This window comes from Takifugu flavidus, chromosome 2 (assembly GCF_003711565.1).
Source record: "Takifugu flavidus isolate HTHZ2018 chromosome 2, ASM371156v2, whole genome shotgun sequence".
In the NCBI taxonomy this organism is placed as follows: Eukaryota; Metazoa; Chordata; class Actinopteri; order Tetraodontiformes; family Tetraodontidae; genus Takifugu; species Takifugu flavidus.
This window is the reverse complement of record NC_079521.1, coordinates 15,090,791-15,109,525: the sequence shown is the minus strand read 5'-3', so window position 1 is coordinate 15,109,525 and position 18,735 is coordinate 15,090,791. Positions and strand designations below refer to the sequence as shown.

General features: G+C 45.0%; 1 protein-coding gene across 2 annotated transcripts in view; it reads left to right on the top strand.

Moving 5' to 3' along the window:
- gpc6a (glypican 6a) overlaps positions 1 to 18,735 on the top strand; it is an 88,466-nt gene that overhangs the window by 64,105 nt on the left and 5,626 nt on the right. The window contains exons 5-7 of one of the 2 annotated variants that reach the window (XM_057019420.1): positions 2,792 to 2,922; positions 4,535 to 4,678; positions 5,656 to 5,685. In XM_057019420.1, coding sequence (XP_056875400.1) covers positions 2,792 to 2,922; positions 4,535 to 4,678; positions 5,656 to 5,685 — 305 coding nt within the window. The remainder of the gene's footprint in view (positions 1 to 2,791; positions 2,923 to 4,534; positions 4,679 to 5,655; positions 5,686 to 18,735) is intronic. The other variant, XM_057019429.1, reaches the window with a different exon arrangement.

Sequence of the window (18,735 nt, the reverse complement as noted above, 5' to 3'; positions counted from 1 at the left end):
CAAGCACACAAAGGAAATGGTCTAATTATCAGTCGCACTGCAGTGAATTAAAAGGAACTGGGGGGTTTTAAGTGGAGTTCCCTTTATTGTTTCTCTCATGATTCCACATTAAAGGTGCTGATCTGTCCCAGATTTATGGAGGAAGGTTTGACTGTTTTCCCAGGGGTCTCTGCAGGGGGGTGTTGGACTGCTTCCAGCCCCTTCTGGGTGAGGCTAACGGGGGAGATTTCAATGGGAAAATAAATGAGTGCAGACTGAAGGAAGAGGAAAAAACCAACCCCAGCAACAACTCCACCGGTACGACCGTGTGAAACAGAGGAACTAAATAACTTTTATTCATTAGAACGCGCGAGGGACTGATCGTACGGGATGAAAGTTGATCAAATACCTACTCATTTTCCAGCAGGGTGAATTTAGCTCCAGATTAACATTTAAATAAATAACAAACAAAGGTATTTACTCAAAAGAAAGGCTCTGCTGTCAGAGGTTCCCAGCACTCTTCATCTCTCTGAGGCTTTTAGTACAGAGACCGGGGTACTTCTCGGGCTGCTGGCGTGCACTGACCTCTGACCCCTGAGAGAAGCAGCAGCGGCCACCTGGTGTAAACAGACAGGAGAGCTTTCCTGCAGCGACGACACCTTTACACATCAGGCCGGTCCATCCAGCTCCTGTATGAATATCAGGAAAAGATCAGTCCACGTCATGTTGACGTCACCTGCACTGAAACCGAAAGTGATCTTAAACCTTTTGAGGTCAGGATTTGTCAAAAATGCTGCACATGTAAGTGAATCAATACATTTTTATTCCACGGAATACCGCGCCAGGACGGAATGCTGAGATTCAATATTTAATCTGATCTTTGGTATCGATCTTGCTTTGGATTCTCTCAGGAAAGCAGCTGCAGCTCTGTCTTCTGTCCTTACTTGTCTGCAGCCTGAGAGTTTAATATCCTTCCCTGTGCCCGAGGACGAGCGTCTTCTGTAGTTTAGGGTTGGAAACCTTAGCTCCTGAAGGTTTCATTTGTCCATGATCCTGTTTACATGAATAATCCAATTACATTTATTCAGATCCAACTTGATTTGAACGTTTGGAGCGTCTTTACCTTCCGCTCATCCCATCTTGTCTTGTTGAACATGGCGACACCAACGATGTTAGCATCAGCTGTCCCGATGTGGGCGCTAGAAGACCCTCAAAATAGGCTACAAACGAGGTCCGTAAAATAATCGCTCCTGAAATCGGATCACAATCGAACCATTATGGTCATGTAAACCGCCTCAGTCTCGTCGGCTCCCTCTCTGATATGTAATCATCATGACAGCCATTTTTATCTGCGGGGAACCTCTGTAAAGACTTTTCTGGGACAGACAGACCTGCAAAGGCTACTGTAATTGTGGGAAATGAGCAGATTTGTATTCCGTTCCCGAGGCTCAAATGGATTTCCCCCAACTACCATCAGCAGTAACGACGTGGTCTGATGTGGCTGGAGCGGAGGTCAAAGTTTCCGTCCGTAATCATAATAAACAGAAGAGTAACATCGACCACATTTCAGCTTTTTCCAAACCTGATCCGCTCCACTTCTCGTTTATTTACAGCTGTGTTTTTTTTTTTTTAACTACTGACAACGTTGTATTTTTTTCATTGGCTGGGATGATGGAAATCCTGCCCCCTGCCAGCGACCCAGCAGGGTGCGTCATTTTCAGCCTTGCCTTAAACCCAGATTAGGGGGGTTGGTGATCTCTCCTGGTGTCGGCTCGGATCACCTGCCGTGTGACGACCGACCGCAGCGACGAACACAGGGTACGAGGAACAGCGCGTTCCCCTCCGCTCCAGCGGGGGTCATTCCAGGGGCCCTCTGTGATCATCACCCCTGGAAATGTCAGAGCAGAGTGGCAGTTTACCAGCGCTAGAGCCCTCCGCCGATCTTGTGGACTGCTGTTGGAAATGTTTCATGGAAATATCGGCAACGTTATTTGCTCCAGCCGGGACAACTCCCAGTCAGACTGGATCAATAGCGCCTTCCCTTTGTATGAGCATATTATCGCAGGATTTTAATGAAAATAAAACATGGCAGCTCTGTTGGTAATCTTTGTTGGGTATTGATTCATGCCAGGCCCGATATGGAGTAATAGCATCACGCAGGCGCCGGTTTTATTGGGTTTTCCTTTCTGTCTTTTAATTTCTGGTATAAATTTTGTTGATTCCTCAGGACATTATTAGATGTGATAAATTCGAGTATGGGGCAACAAGCTGGCTTATTCTTAAAAAACAAAACACATTCTGTCTCTTCCAGAGTTAATTTGAATTTCATTTTGACAGAATCGATGGCTAGAGCGGCTTTTCTTTGGGCTTTTTGTTTTTTTGTTTTTTTTAATTAAAAGCATTTGCAACTTTAACTGCACACATTCATACATTTATTGATAAAGTGGGGCATTTTACCCCAACAGAGAAAAAATGAATTAATCAGAAGACTTGTCTCTGACAGACTCGAGTGATAAACATGTAGGTTAATCAATATTTTATCGAAAATGTCAGCTATTTATAAACTCGGCGCATTGAAATTTAATTGGTATCTGATGCCCCGGGTCCTCTGACAAACATCACATCTTCATATCTGTGTCTAACACCGTGTTGGTTTGTTTGAAGGATCATTCTGGCAGGTTTCCTCTCTGTTCTGTTTGTGATTATTAGCCGCCTTCACAGGAGATTCCATCTTTGTAGCTCTCATTTGGTTCTCTCACGTCCTTATGCTAGCTCAGGAGCATTTACAGAATCTGTGAATCTCTGTTGGCAGACGCGATGTTGCTGGTGGCAGACAGGCTGCAGGGACCCTTCAACATCGAAGCGGTGATCGAACCCATCGACATCAAGATCTCGGAGGCGATCATGATCATGCAGGACAACAGCATGCAAGTGTCAGCCAAGGTACTGTGGGACTTCACGTCTTCACGTCGTCACAAAAGAGTTATCTTGATCAGACAAGTGCAAAATGATCAGCTTCCATGTTAAACATGAGAGTTTAAGTTTCTTTTTCTTATTGCTATAGGGTACATAGCTCCTAAGCTGTTACTCTATGTGGTGTGCCTCAGGGCTCCTTTCTTGGTCCCATCTTTTTCTTCTGTTGTCATCGATAACTCAGTCATCTTTAGTCTCATCACCCTCATTTTTGTTGCATGATGCCATTTGCTCCAGTTAAAAGTAGTGTAGAAATTTGAAAAGAAAAAAACAACTCTTCTTCTGCTCCTCCATCTCTGACCTATATATACCATTGACATTTTTAATAAAATCCCTCTGTTGCTTCTTCACACAGCATTTCTAAAATATTGAAGGAGCTCCGTGGATGAGAGCCCTCTCCATCCTTCCATCAGATCACGACAGACCATTGACATCCTTCTGTGAAGCTCTTTATATTTTAAAAAGGAAACATAAAATGTAGATGTTTAAACAATCTTATCTGACCAGTCGGGAGCTTAAAATGCTCCCGCACATCTAAAACTCATTTTTATTTTGAAAAGACATGTTGGGAAGTTTTAATTAAACCATTAAACCGCACCTGGGAAGCAGACCTGAAGGTCATCTTTTTATGTGCAGGAGATGAATTTTCGTAGAGTCCTAGAAACAGTTCTCATTTTGAAGGAGGACACTGAGGGTGGTTTCACTCTACTGTCTTCCTGGTTAAAGGGCAGATTAATCAGTGGGGCTTTCTTCTCTGATCCGGCCCTGGATCCTGATCTGTCTCTATGCCAGAGCCACAAAGGTCAGTGGGAATTAGATGTCACATACTTTTCAGAATAGAGGAGTTGCGAATTGTTGCCTGTTGTCTATGTGCTTCAGGCTGCGAACCTGCAATCTCATACCTGTCTGACAGATTGCCCTGAGATTACAATCTTTCCCCGCGTCCGCATCTTAAACGCATATAAAACTTTTCCAATCATCAGACTGTGCGGAACGTGTCAGGCGACGATGCGGTGGCCTTTCATTCCCACCTGTTGACAGTCAGGGCTGCGGGATTGTGATCATGGAAGAGGAATTGATAAATACTGGAGAGAAGACAGTCTGTTGTCTGACGGCTGCGTACAGCAGCGCGTACACAGAGGAATGCTGATCAGCCACACTGCCTGCAGGTGTGCTGCCGAGGCCTTTAAACCTGCAGAGATCCAGACAGGAAGTCCTATTAATTGCATTGCAGCATTGGGCACAAATGGGTTGCCCTGGCAACACTGGTCAAACGCACCTAATTTTCAATTTGAGGACAGGGTTGCATTCTGACGAAGAGCTGTGTAATAAAGGGTGACTGAAGGTTTTTGTAACCAATATGGCAATGAAGACCCGCAGGATGGTGGACGCCACCGGCTCCGCCATGAACAAACTGTCTTAGGGCTTCAAGGGAAAAGTGCCTCAAAGTTTTTGTAGGTGACTTCAGCTGTGGCTTGAGCAGGGTTTGGCACCAGGTAGGTGGTTAACATGGAAAAAGAAAAGGGTTTGAAAACTGCCCTTTAAGATGCAGCTCACCGCGTCCCCCTCTGCTTATTTTCAGGTCTTTCAAGGCTGTGGACAACCAAAGCCGTTAGGAGTGGGCCGATCCGCACGTGGCATCGCAGACGTCTTCAACGCTCGCTTCAGGCCATACCCCCCCGAGGAGAGGCCGACGACAGCAGCTGGCACCAGCTTGGATAGACTGGTAAATCCCAGAGTTCAAGTCGATCTTGACCGAATCGTGAGGTTGCTGACCACAGTCGATTTTCTGCCCTCAAACATCGAACGTTCTGGGTGACAGACAGATTCATAACGGCTAATGCTAAAGCGTCTCGTTTCCTCCGTAAATATGTGTAAAGTTCAAGCACGTGATGTTAGAAATGCATTGTTTGCTAAACGAGACCAGAACAGTTGTTATCCAGTCTGTTAAAACAGATCCCAAAACACTCAGGTCATGCATGTGAACATGAGCCTGAAGGAAAAAAAGGTATTCTCAACATAAGTACGTTACACTTAGCTATTAGACCGTAATTTCTCTGCTTTCTGTTTGATTTCCGGCTCAATACTTCAGCAAATGCTTCTGTAATCCCCTGTCCAATTAGCAAATCCTTTGGCTAAATATGTTATGGTATTTTAAATAAGGGGCACGTTTAAGAGAGCGCTATGTAAGTTGTCCCATAGGATTAAAATGGAAAATAAGCAGAAGTTGTTTAAAGCCTGCAGTGTGTCCATCTCATATGTTTACCTGAGGTTTTAGTCGTGTTTCTACAGTAGCTCAGAATGGACACAAAGGCTTAAATATGTGTATTTGGTAATATTACCCATCAAATAATTCAGCATTACTGCGATTTTGTTCCCTGACAGCTCCACAGTTCTCCTGTATTTACTGAAACATTCGCGCCAACTCTTCTTTGTCCATTTTTGTTTTAAACTGGGATTGATCAGTTTCAATAGCAGCACGATTCCATCAGATTTTATGTCGGGAGGATCCATCCAGACGTGCTGAATCTCTCACTGAGCCGAGGCCGGTCGACAGAATAGTTCAGCGACACCATTTATCACTTAACTTTTTGCTTCGCTGACTAATAGACATTCTTTTTCCTCTCTCCTCTCTCAGTGTCCATATTTCTCTGATGTCCAATTAAATCTCTTTCTTCTTCTTCATTTCTCCGCTGCTCCCAGAGGGTTGTGTGGAGGACAATGCAACACAGTGTAAGCCTTTCAAACCTTTTTCACCAAGCTCATCAGTCTCGTGGTCCTTTTTCCCCCTTCGTCGTTGAAGTTCTTGCACGTTGTATAAGTGTGTTGGGGCTCTTTGTTTCACTGGCTGAATGATTTGGATTCCTTGATCGAAGGTGTTGAGTTCAGTGCTCATACTGCTTTTCTCTCTCACTCAGGCAGCCCAACGAGTGGGTGATTAGGTTCTGTTAACACTTTACAGACAGAAGGTTTTGAGTTTAAATCACCTCCTGATTGAATTTGGCATTTTCCCCGAGGTTGCTCTCCATACAGCTGACGTTATCGGTGTCGCTTAATGATGTGCGCTGGGATGTGATGGGCATGTGTTAGCGCGGCAACCTCGCCTTGACCCCATGAAGATTCCAGGCCCTTTTCGCAATGGAAACAAGCTTCAAGCTTTGTTTAATCCATCGATCGTTACGGCCATAAATCACACCAAATAGTGAAAAAGCGGAATGACGAACTGATAAACAACAGGCCGAACATCTGCAATCGATTCCATACGAAATGACTGGATGTGTTTGGTTAGCGTATGGCCAGGCCTTTTGTTTTGGAAATCAGCGTCTTTTGCACATCTACAAGTTAATATGACAGATAAATTAAGTGTTTTGGTGTTTTTTTCCCCTTAAACTCAAACCCTGAAGACCCAAACGGCATGATTCATTTGGGTTCAGCCCTCCGTTCTGCATCGCTAACCCAGCAACAGCTAATTGTGTCATCAATGAGTGGAATGTTTCTGTGGGTGAGGAAAAGGTCAAACCCTTCACAGCAGCAGTGATTGAAACACGGAGATGAAGGTTTATTTAAGGTATATTTTTCTGATGAAAGTTGCGATTAACTCCTTTCAGCTAGCATTCTTAGCCGCTTGTATCGGAACTGTTTCCGTCTTCTTCGTGTGGGTAGCAATGAATTTCATGCACGCTTCATGTCTGATCTTGGTTCTCCTGCGACACAACGACTTCCATCATGGGGGCCTTTAGCGGATTTGAGTCCTAATGTGTTTTGTTTTTCATTTTGTTTTTAATGTTTGGAATCGTTTCACATGTTTCAATTCATGATTGCCCTGGCGTATTTAATTTAAGGCGACTCCTCATTTAGCACCAGAGTGGGTTTTCTAACAAAGCAGAAGCCTAATTTACATTTCATTACTGTGTAATTTATATTAATGGTATGGCCTCACACAAAAATCTGTCTCTGTGTTGTGCTGAGTCATGACGGAGGGGAGACGAACTTCTAGTAATTGAAATTAAAATGAAAACTCCTCTGTTTATTTATTTGTTTGTAGTTTTTACAGCTGTGCTGGCACTAGCTACAGACTCATTTGAATCTTTTTAAATCCTCTTTTTCAGCCAAAGGTGGTTCGCATTTAGCTGAGAAAAATTACTTTTTGCCAAAGAAAAAAACATGAAAGTCTAAATCAGCTGGTGCAGAAGTTTATCGACTCTTTCGCTTTTTCCTTGACGTACCATTAGTCCCAACCTTCGAGTATCTAGAGCCGGTTCCATTTTGGTACAAGCTTTTCCATCAGTGAATCACACAAAAACAATCTTTTTTGGGGAGAAATGACGCTGGATCATCACCAAAAATGTGGAGGAGCGCTGCGAATCAGGAAGAACTCTTTGAGGGACATTTTGTTTTGCTGTGATGAGTCATAAAGCGAGTGAGTCAAAGGAAAACCACATGACCCAGTCCGCACCAGTGCCTGGAAACACACGTTTTACCAGTGGAAACAGGAGAAAACAGTTAAATCCATATTGGGAAGATTCCTTTGTGGAACATTTCTTAAATTCAGCGATGCAATAAACACACGGAGCAACAATCTTCATTTATACCCATAAACAAATGTGTGTTGGTATTTCGTCCCCCCCCCCCCGACCGCCCCATCATGCACTTAAAGCAAAACTGCTACACACACATTGAATTTCTCTATTATGCAAATGTTTGAGTAAAAACGCGTCCAGGGGGAACACATTATTGATTCATTTGACCAATTCCTAAATATTTTCGGCCACCCTAATGGCTTGTTTGTTTTTGAGCACAGTTGAAACGAGAATGCCGTCGGAAAAAAAAGCGATTTAGTCATTAGTTGCGGTCAGGCCTTTCTTCACGCTCCATTTGACATTTCAGCGGAGAGCTAGTGCCAGTAAATGATCTGACAAAGAAGGGAAAAAAAGTAAATTACGAGTGTTTTGTTGATTCCAGTGTTGATGGGAGCTGCACCAGCAACATTTTACTGAGATTTAGAGGAGTATTCTGTGGATATGAATGTATGCTGGGGGGGGGGGAGCGGAAAGGCAGCGTTGAGCATCCTTCACATTTTGGAATAGGCCGAGAAATCACAGTTCCCGTGTGAAAGCTTTCTCCTGCCAGGGCAATCAGTCACTGGGAAAGCACTCCACCAAGCATGATGGCAGACACAATCTCAATTATGGCAACGGTGATGCCGCCAAATTGGTAAAAATTCACTAGTCATGCCGTAAAAATGGAAGCAGGCAGAGCTCCAATGACCTGCTGGTGTGTCGTGCAGGTGGTTAATAAACCCCTTTATAGTATATTCTGTTCAGATCAGCAGGCACACAAGAAGTTATTCACACCTGGAAGATAATTTAGAGCACCGGCGTGCCGAGTTTGGACTTTTGGCAGCAGTTACGATGTTAAACTGCAGTTCGGCTTTCTATATTTTATATTACAAGTGCGCAGAGGAGTCCGAACTCGAAATGAGCCACTCAATCACTCATTCATGCACCCAAGACGGGTTCTGCTTGAGGAAACTAAGATGTGTTTTTTTGGGAATCGAACCATCAACCTTCATGTCACCAGCAGAGCAAATTTCTGTGTTTTATCGCAGCTGGATTTATGGCACATTATTAAAGCGAAACCTCGCCCTTTTTTCCACTCTCTCTGTTTTTATGGAGCGGGTTGTCTGTTACGCGCCTGGCCTCTTTGGTTCGAGCCGGCGCGCTCACGCCCCGGCTTTATTTGTGCGCGCCCCTGGCAACGGCGTCCAGCTGCGAAACGGCTCCACGGGTGCATTCATGGGGCGTTTCAGCTCCTCGTGTCTCGCAAAAAAATCTGTGATTGAGCACAAATGTTGCTGAGAGCTCTTGGAGGGTGTGAGATCTGTTTTGGAAGACGTGCGCAGCGTGGGCTGTGCCGCACGCCGTTACCGATGGAACGCAGAATCAGGGTGGTGGTTTCAACCCCTGCGGTCCCACCCCCCGGCCAGATGCTCCAGTTGTCCACACCAAAATAACTGTTGTGTAACAGATAAACCAGGGATTTAACACCAATTTCACGGTTACAGAACATTCATTTAAGCCTTAAATTTATGTAAAGTTCTTTTTTTTCCTGATACCGTAAATATTTCCATCCATTTTCTTCTTTACCTGCTACACACTGGTTGGCGACACTAAGCTGTCTCCTGTTTGATTGGTCCGTTGTTGTCGCCCCACGATATCATCGCTGGCAGAGCGTTTGAGGGAAATTGCCCACCCGGCCTGCTTTTCTGGGCCTCGACCGCTCCAAAATAAAAGCCAGCCTTTGCCAAAAAGCCACAACGCACACAGGGATCTGTCGCCTTTCCCGCGTCCTTTCGTGGTTTTAGCCCACCGCCGTTTCCCGGGACAGGGTTTTGGTTTACACACCTGCCCGGAGGTCGAGGGTGTTTTACCTCAGTAAACCCGAGCCCCCGGAGCCGAAATCCTGTGTGTGGTTAAGACAGGCGAGCTGAAATAAACCACAGCGTGTCAGGAGAAATCCTGTTTGGTGCATTATTAAAAACACTGAATCAGGAATGCAGGTCGCTGGGTCTACAAAAGAACGTAGGGCTTTGAACGCAACACAGAAGTGGTTATTTTGTGTTCCCCTATGGATGTTTTCCTACATTTTAAAATATATCCTTGACACACTTGATATCATTTATATCCCCCCAGTGGCCAGAGAATGGCTCAACTCACAGGTTTCTGTTGGTCTCTGTGCCCTAAATAAAGGAAATGGTGGCTCTTTATTGGTTCCACATTCCATCCCTGCCTATTTATCAGAATTAAGATAACCCTCTTTTCATGAATGCAGCAATATCCTCTGCAGCACTTCTCCGATGTTTGTGCTTTGATCCGGAATGTTTTTGGCACCATGAGTGATGCTCACTTTGCTAAATGTGCTGATAGCGCTGCATCTCCGATGCTGGCGAGGTCGATTTTGCTTTATTGAGTATGTTTATATTGTGTGTAAATGTGAGAGAAGATAAAAACAATGTTTCCTCTTTTTTTTCCTTTTTTCTTTGGTTTCTGCCTCTTGGTGTCACTGAACGATGCTCAGGCCGAACAACAGATGAGGGACGGAAAAAGATTACACGCCGGTCTGTTTTCACGCCTGGAACTTGCCCAAGGTCAATCCATAGTGATGCCAACGCTGCATAAATTATTCATTCATTTCTGTCCCTGCTTATTACTGTTGTAATAATGAAAGGGTGAGAGAGTGTCTATCAGTTTAGATTGGATATTTCTCATCTTAATTCACAGCTTTACATACGTACACATTAGTATTTTAGTCGTATTTGTGTAGTTTTTTTAAATCATCTCAGGGGTTTTAATTCATATATTTGTGAGATGTTGTAATTCCAGAATACTAAACATTATACTAATTACGGATTTATTCTTCTCACCTACCAGCCAGGCATTAGCTTTAATGCTCTGCGGAACCAGACAGCAACTTTTAAAGTTGCTGCGGTAACTTTGTCTAGCATCTGTTTGCACCGTCAACCAGACGATGTGTTTACCGCCGGGATGGGACACAAACCCAGCTGTGTATGAAACTTCCATCTGTGCGTTCATTAGTTGGGTCACGCTTTGTTTAGCATGAACATGCTGTAGGAGAACTGCTCGCAATTACCTGAGGTCCAGTTTCTACCTCGTAGCCAGAGCTGGGTAACGGAGCTCCAGGGGTCCGAGGTGTGACCTCGGCTTTATTTACATAGCATCTATTACCATCATGTTTGCCTCGAGCGCTTTTAAAGAAACCCGGAGCCAGACCCCTGGACCAGCAACAGCGGCAGAAAAAAGTCCCTTTTTAAAGGTAAGAAACCATGAGCAGGTCCAGGGCGGTTATGGGGGGACCCGCCTGGCCAGGTGGGTAAAGGGGGAGGAGAAAGGGGAACATAAAGAGGCCTAAAGAGCAGAGGACACACACATTATACCCACCAGTAATTTATTATCGTAAAGAAGAACTAAGCTGGTCATCGGAGCTGGACAGCAGGTCAGGGAGCAAATATGTACATAAAATAATAATAATCAATGAGATTAACTTTTAAATAAATTAGCATTTCAGTGATTTTTCCACTGAAGTTGTCATTAATTAGGCCTTTAGCTGAGAGTTGGACACCAGTTTCCAATAGGACTGAAAGCCCAGCTGGATTGTGGAGATTGTGGGATCTGGGTTGCTGCTGTAGATTCTTGGCTTTTAGAGCCTAATAGGTTAAATCTAGCTTTAGAGGTCATTTTCTTTTCTGGTGGAGAGGAAACACTCCTCGAATGTTAGCATCTCCTTCAGTAACTTGATATTTTTCTTCCTGACTTCCAACAATTATACTTCTAGTAATCGAAAAATGATCAGGATGCCAACGAATTTCAGTGCCGTTCGATACCAACTACCGTTCTACGCTGTTTACAGGCAATGCGCAAAAATAACAATTGCAAATCTAATTGGCCGGCGATGCGCCCCTCAGCAGTCCGCGAGCTCGTTAAAAGCAAAAGCATTCGGGGTCTTCATCAAAAATCGGAGAGCAGTTTATTTTTTTGTTCTCGCGTTTCCTCCCTGATTACGTACAGGCCAGTCGTACCGGGGTTAGCTTCAGCCAAACTCGACGGAGGCCATGTGAGAACATCCGAGAGCCCACAGCCTGGACGTTCCATTTGGTGAGGCGCTGTCTGTTTATAAAGATGGATGACCTGAGAATCCTCCCATTCGCTCCCTCAACAGGAGCTTATTAAACTTCCAGACGTTAGAGTCCGTCGTCGTTGCCGAGCATCCTCTCTTTATGACTTTGGGGATTCGTGTTGTGGCCGACGCTGCGCCGCCATGTCTGGAACGCCAGGTTGAGTATTTAAGAGGGGAGGAAAAGGGATGAAATTAAAAACGCGAAAGCCGTCACAACCTGTAAACCCCACCTAAACATAACGGTTAATATTACATAAATGTCGATAAAGCCGTCCAGGAGAACTCTTGGCTTAAGAAGGAATTGTTCCTAGAACATCACACATTAATCTGTAGGGCAGTAAACATCTATCTGATGATGTCTAACCTCCGAGGAAGAAGTCGGGATAATTATATCGTAATTACTTGCCGTAGTTTTTCCTCCTGGCTGCGGTTCTGCCACAGGCGGATGGTGTCTGGGAGCCGCCTGTTAGGAACACCGCCAATAAAGTTGATCTGCTCTTGTGTCCTCCGAGGCCATAGTGTGATTCGATGATTTGTGCTGGTCTGGGCAGCCGACAACGCAGCAATTCTCCAATTTACTTTGTCTATTCGTTCACGGCAGCAGAGGCTCCTGCAGCTGCGAGGGGGAAAAGGAACGTGGATGGTTCATAAACTGGGATTGGAGGCATCAGCCACGAGGTTCATCAAGCTGCCACCCGAAATAAACTGAGACTGAGCCTTAAATCTAAGTATAATTTAAGATTTGTCTAAATACGTTTGGTGTCGGGTGCCTGGTTAGCGGCTCCACCATACAGTAGCGGCACATTATGCTAATGCTACTCTGTAAAAAGTAATAAGCGGTTATATGTTTTATTTATGGTGGGGTTTTTTTTCATTTTTGCTGTATTTTTCCTTTTTCTGACATACCTGTGACATTCTTAGTCTCCTTGTTGGGTTGAGCCTGATAAAAGACGACCTTTTTACCAGCAAAAAGACAAAAATGCGTAAACCACAATGCTCAGTGCTGCGTTTGGAAAACTTTCATACATGCCTGGATCTGTTAGCCAAGGACAAACAAGAAAAATGGTGCATCCGTTTAAAATGTCAGGTTTTCCTTTTACTCGTGAGAAATACAGAAGAATGTCCTGCATAGCATATTTGTGACTCTTCCATCAGTCTATTTAGAGATGTAACACACAAAAGCTGGTAAACGAGTGCCGACTTGTTAGACTCTTGAAGGTCGTTGGTAAACCAGTTGTCATGGGGATGGGCTGTGAACTGCACACCAAATGTACCCGCTGCCTGTTGTGAGTGACAGATGAGTGGGACAAATTATTGTAACAGATTCCGCGCTAATTGTATAATTTGCCGTCACCCTAATTTAGAAAAGCGGGCCAAACATTAAATTAACGGCTTCACCTGTTGGGAGTAAAAAAAAGTCTTGCGCTGTGAAAATGGCCGTTAACTTTACAGCCCATTATCCAGTGATGATGTGGATTTAATGCTCATGCGGCGCTCATGAGGTTCATTTCTTCAAGAAACTGATGGATTTTTCAATATAGCATTTGTTTTTGCGGATGTCTGAGGTGACGCTTCTAGATTCCACCCCTCTTTTCTGACTCTACTTCTCAAGACAAACCAACGGGTCACACGCTCAGGTGGCCGAGGGCCAATTTGGAGACCTTAATGTGGGGGGAAACTGGAGTGTCTGGTGCAAACCCATGTGGACCCCAGAGAGCAGGCAGGAAAGAGTGATGTGAACCTCCCAACTATGGTCCTGTACGGTTGCTGTGGTAACCGCTGCACAGTTATGGACTGATTCTTATTAAATCATTTTCACCTTATTGGTTGAAGTTGGAACGTTGTGTTTTCCAACGCGATTCACCAAATGCAGCTGCTATGCGTACTGACATGTTTTTTTGAGAAAAAAAACCCAACTTTATCATTTTTTGCTATTTTTTGAACTACTATTCCTGAACTGACCTCTGTGTGCGGCGACTGCAAATTCGTATTTCCTGCTGAAACGCGGTGAGTCAGGGCGGATCACATTGATTAAGACGGGCTGTGCTAACCGCCCCTGGGCGCTCTTGGGGAGACAATTACTGTTGTCAACAGAGACATCATAGAGTTGCTTTCTTGCTCCGGGGTGATAAACTCCAGTCTGAGCTGAATAAAAGTTAGTTCTTGCTGGCATTTTTGAACTTTTCTCCGTCTAATGTGGTCGGATCGCTGCGGAGCGACCCACTGTGGGCGTTGTCGGGAAGCATAACACGCAGTTGGAATTAGTGGAAGGACAACAGGCACTAATTCAGTCAACTCACATTCCGAATGAAGGCACTTGTGTTGTTACAAGGCTCTAATTTCATACCGCGGTTGTGCGATACACATAATAATATAGATAATTTAAAAAAGCAATAAATATTTCTCTCAGCTCATAATAGGCATTCGCAAGCATGTAATTGTTTAGCTATTTAATTATGTAATTAACGGGAAATTCAAATTATACATGTACAAATTTAATTTATCTCTCTCACATTACAGTTCTCAGGCACATAAAAGTGACAAGCGCAGCTTCAAACGGAGCAGATAATGAATTTCAGCCTGGCCCGGCCCTGCAAATCCTGGGCTGTTTCCCCTTTAATTTGCATTTAAATAAAGTGGTTTCTTGTTTAACAATCACAACTGAATACATCAACTTCGGGGGCACCGGTTGGTGTATTTGATGCATATCTGGCATTTGAGTGATCATACTTGAAAGCAAAATACAGGAAATGAACATATGCGAGTTGGCTTATCATGCAGCCTTAAATGTGCTGCTATCTTACTAGATAAATCACCTTATCTTGCTATAAACACACCGGCCAAGCATAAAGCTCTGCAAGTTAACGTCACGCTAGTGCTATTGAAGCTATCTTTAATGCAGCTACCGCCAACTACAGGATTCTGTTCAGACCTCTTCTCTTTTTCATTACCCATCAACCCGTAGCTGTTCTGAGTTATTTAGAGCCGAAGTTCACGGCTGCTTCGGCGGAGACGGAAAGACGGAGGAGCAGTCTAATCCCGTGGCTGCAGCCGCGCGGTTGTGGGAAAAGCATCAACGGTTCTTGCTTTTCAGACTCCTGCTTGTAATTGTATATGTGTTTCTGGTTTGATTTAGGCGTCCAGAAACGTTTCCTCCATCTCTGCTGAAGGATTCTTGTGCACGGACAAGTCTGATCGGCGTGTTCTGATCGTGTCCGTGTTTTTTTTTTCCTTGCCAGTGCGGGGTGCCGAGGGCCATCGCGAATCAGAGCCACACCAGTGTGCACTAAGCCAGCTTTGGTGTCTCCGTGACAGGATTACCACATCAAATGTGAGGGCAGCCTCCTGCGGTGACACAGTGGCAGCGAGGACCCTTTCAAGTCCTCTTAACACCCGAGGCTTCAGCGTGCGCGCGCACGCTCGGGTCCCTGGGAAGCCCAGGCATGACCGGGCCCGTGTGTAAACAAGAGCGCCATCGCTTCCATTAACAAATGTGCCGCGTGAGACGTTTCATTTGCATTCGATTTTGCTGGCGTGCGCACACGCGACGTAGGCGTCCATTAAAAAGTCATCAGTTTAGGGTAACCTGGCGCCGTTTGACCCACAGATTTCATCAGTTCCGTTTTGCTTCTCTGAACACAGAAAATTGAAATGCAGTTTTCATTTTTGCAGCCGCTGAGGGGCCGCGTTCAGCCGACATCGGGCACCACAGAGCAATCTTTGTTGCGTGTACGTCGGTGGTGTCCCTGAGACTGGAGAGAAGTCTTAGCAGAAGCTTGATTCTGATTGAATCATAACACTGGGCGGCTTTCAGCCCTAAATTCCTCCTCACAGTGCTGTAAATGCACGTCTGCCTGTTTGTATTTACCCCACATTTCAGCGGGAGACTTTTTTTTTGTAATGACAGCTGTGCTGTGGCTAATCTGGGGCCACTCTAATCAAAGTCTGTTTACAGCATCAGCATCCGTGTGGTCCCAGAAGTGGCTCACTCTTGCTGTCTGAATATGTGGCGATCTGTTATCAGAAGACGTATTTATGACCCAGACCAGTCCTGCATGAGCTGCTCCAGTCAGCGGTTCGTATAAGAGGGGAAACAATGTTTTTATGACGACTCGCTCGTTCAGAAGGGAACACATCATGGAAGGCTGAGCAGCAGTGCCCTGTTAACGAGGAAACACACTCCGAAGATGCTCTGAAGTGGACCTGAAATCCATTTTTTATGGCAGTCTGAACTGCTCAGTAACTATGCATGGTATCAAATGTTTCAGGCCCGGGACCGGTGGTCCCAAATGGAAAACAGGTCGGCTGTTTTGTTCGGAGATCTCCGTCTGAGCGGCCGCGTTACAGTTCCTCCGACTTTTATGTTGCCTCAGATGAGTGCCTCGCCACGAGAGTCCTAAAGGATTGCTGAACATCCTTAAATTATGGATGAAATCTGTTTCCCTTCATAATCCCAGCGCTCTTGGTTCTGCATCCACACACACACACACACACACACACCTGTGTGCTCCACAAACGGCCATTGCTAAACACTTTCCAGCCCTGTTCTCATTATCACCTGCTCTAAATTTAGCCGACTTCTGCTGAACGCCGGCCTGAAACTGCGACCGCCAGCGTGTGTTCATGAGACGCCGATGCTCTTTGGTGCATGCTGATCGCTTCATGGGTGCTAGAAGTTCTGATAGAGGTTCCAATTAAAGCATACAGCAGTAGGTCGGACTGGCTGTGAAAACACAATCGTTCATATCTAAGCCAAAAACTAACTTTGCACGCAGACCTGCATCTTTTTATGTTTCCAGTTTTATTGACCAGACAGTGGAGGCAGACAATGGTGCATTTGACGCAGGTCATAAACGCTAACCCTAACCCTGTCCGAGGTCAGGTCTCCAAAAAAGGTCAATCTGTGGCCAATTTGGAGCCACATTAGAAAGTGGCCTGAATCCTATTGGGGGGGAACTGATTTAATGTAACTTACAAACAGAAAACACAGAAATCTGTTTAGCATGAAAGGAGACGCTGCTGTGAACTTTCGCACATTTCAGAAAAAAAGGAGGGCCAATTAAAAAGCAAGCGTGCCCGGCTGGCCGAGGCTCTGCATTTACAGCAAAATCTCCAGCCGCCCGGATCAAATTAGAGGAGCCAGTGTACCACGGTGTAGCTTGTATTAAAGCAAGGTTTGTTTGTTTGTTGTGTTCAAGTGCGCCCTCTCAGGAGGCGTTCAAGGCACACAAACAGCAATAGTTCCTGACCCATTGTAAATCTTTATTAAAGCAAAGGGAAAATCCTCCCAACCTCGGGATTTAATTGGGGGGACGCTTTGATGGAACTTTTTTTGGTGGATGGCAACGGTGGGGAGTGTAGCACCAGCTGTAGGTGGGAAAGCTGAAATAATTGTACTGTAAGTGGTAACGTTTAGTAGAAATACACCACCGGGATTACAGTTTTACAGCGGGATTAGATCAGATCCAATAATGATGCAGGAAATCCAAGGAGCGCTACAGTAAAACAGGCTGTCAAAGACGAGGACGCAGAGATGAATGAATCTATTAAAATCTGTAAATTAACTGAAAGGAGTTTTCAACTGAGGCCTTGTGGTTCCACAACGCCGAGCAGGTGAGATAGGAACAAGTAGGGCTGATGAATGGAGGGGAAAGAGTGCGTGGTGCCTTCAAGTGAATGCCTAAGCGTTTTTAATTAGCCGCGCGAGATTGACCTCTCCATTTTCTACATCTTCATAAATTCACCCTTGAATAACAGCGAGGGCTCATTTTCAGAACAACAGCTGGCACGGGCAGATGTATAACGCTTTTAAATATTTAACGTAATTAGAAGTGCTATAACTTATTGAGCTCACGGCACCGTGAAGAAATGCGTTCAATTTCTACTGAGCTTTACTGGAAGGAAGGAAGGAAGGAAGGCAGCGACACTGCTGGCTGGGGTGACGCCGGGAGCCCTGGAAAGCTGCTCCGATAGTTCGAGGCGTTCCGACGAGCTCCTAAAACCATCATGCTTCATGATCCGCCCACATTCTGGACTGAATTTGATGTAGTTCATTAGCGAGTTTATGTTTATCGTATCGCTCCTCTCTGGGCTCATGGAACGGTCGGAGGGTTGAATATTTTATAAGGATGTTCTACCTGCACGCTGATGATGCAATCCTCTCCACACGGGGGCCTCTTGGCCTTCACCTTCAGCATTAAGATCTATACGTTATCTTCTCTTCTTTGCTATCTGAATCTGATGCACAGCTGCATCCCCAGACAGATTCAGCTCAGGTGTATTGGCCACATTTCAGCATATTAGGCATGCGCTGGAGTGCCTCTTGGTGTGCACTGTCTGGGTTTAGATGTTTCTTTCAAAACTCCTCCGGAAGTAAGAGGGTTTAAAGCAGGGCAGGTACCTCCACCAACACAGAGTTATCAACATTAGCACCTCTCAGCTCTCAAGCTAAGGTCGAACACTTCCGTCCAACTTTTCTCCTCAGCAGCTCAGCAGAGACACAACCGTAAAGATATGAAGGCATTGGTACCAGACGCTGGTCGTGTGCATGGGACACATTTTGCAGTTTGTTGAGTTGGAGAGGTTTTTTTTTTTTTTTGCTTTGTTTTGTTTTTTAAATCAGTGCTCCAAAGACGGCAGCCAAATGTGTTTCAAGTGTAGAACAATTCACAGAGAACAGTTGCAACACTGAGCATTACAGTTTCTTGGCAAAACTGATCCTAACAGTCACTAAATGCGTCACTTACTAAATCAAACGCGGCCTCATTTTCTGCCTTTGCTTTGTTCTACCAGGGGAAACACTCCTGTGCCTATTGCTAAGCTGCAGCTAATTAGCTTAGCGTAATATAAAGACAGGACCGTTAAAAGCATCCATCATGCCCGTTCCTCAACATTGATCAATAAAGAAGATTTCCTCTATATATATGTTGGTTTTTTCTGTGCTGATGACACACAGTCCTGTTTCCAGGGTGTTCTTGTGTGTGCTTCATACTCTGGTCCAGTCAGACTGGAGTTCTTGGCTCTCGTTGGTCACCCACACAAATATCTTGCTGAGCCCAGATGGAATCAGTTGGGGGCAGCAGCCGAGCC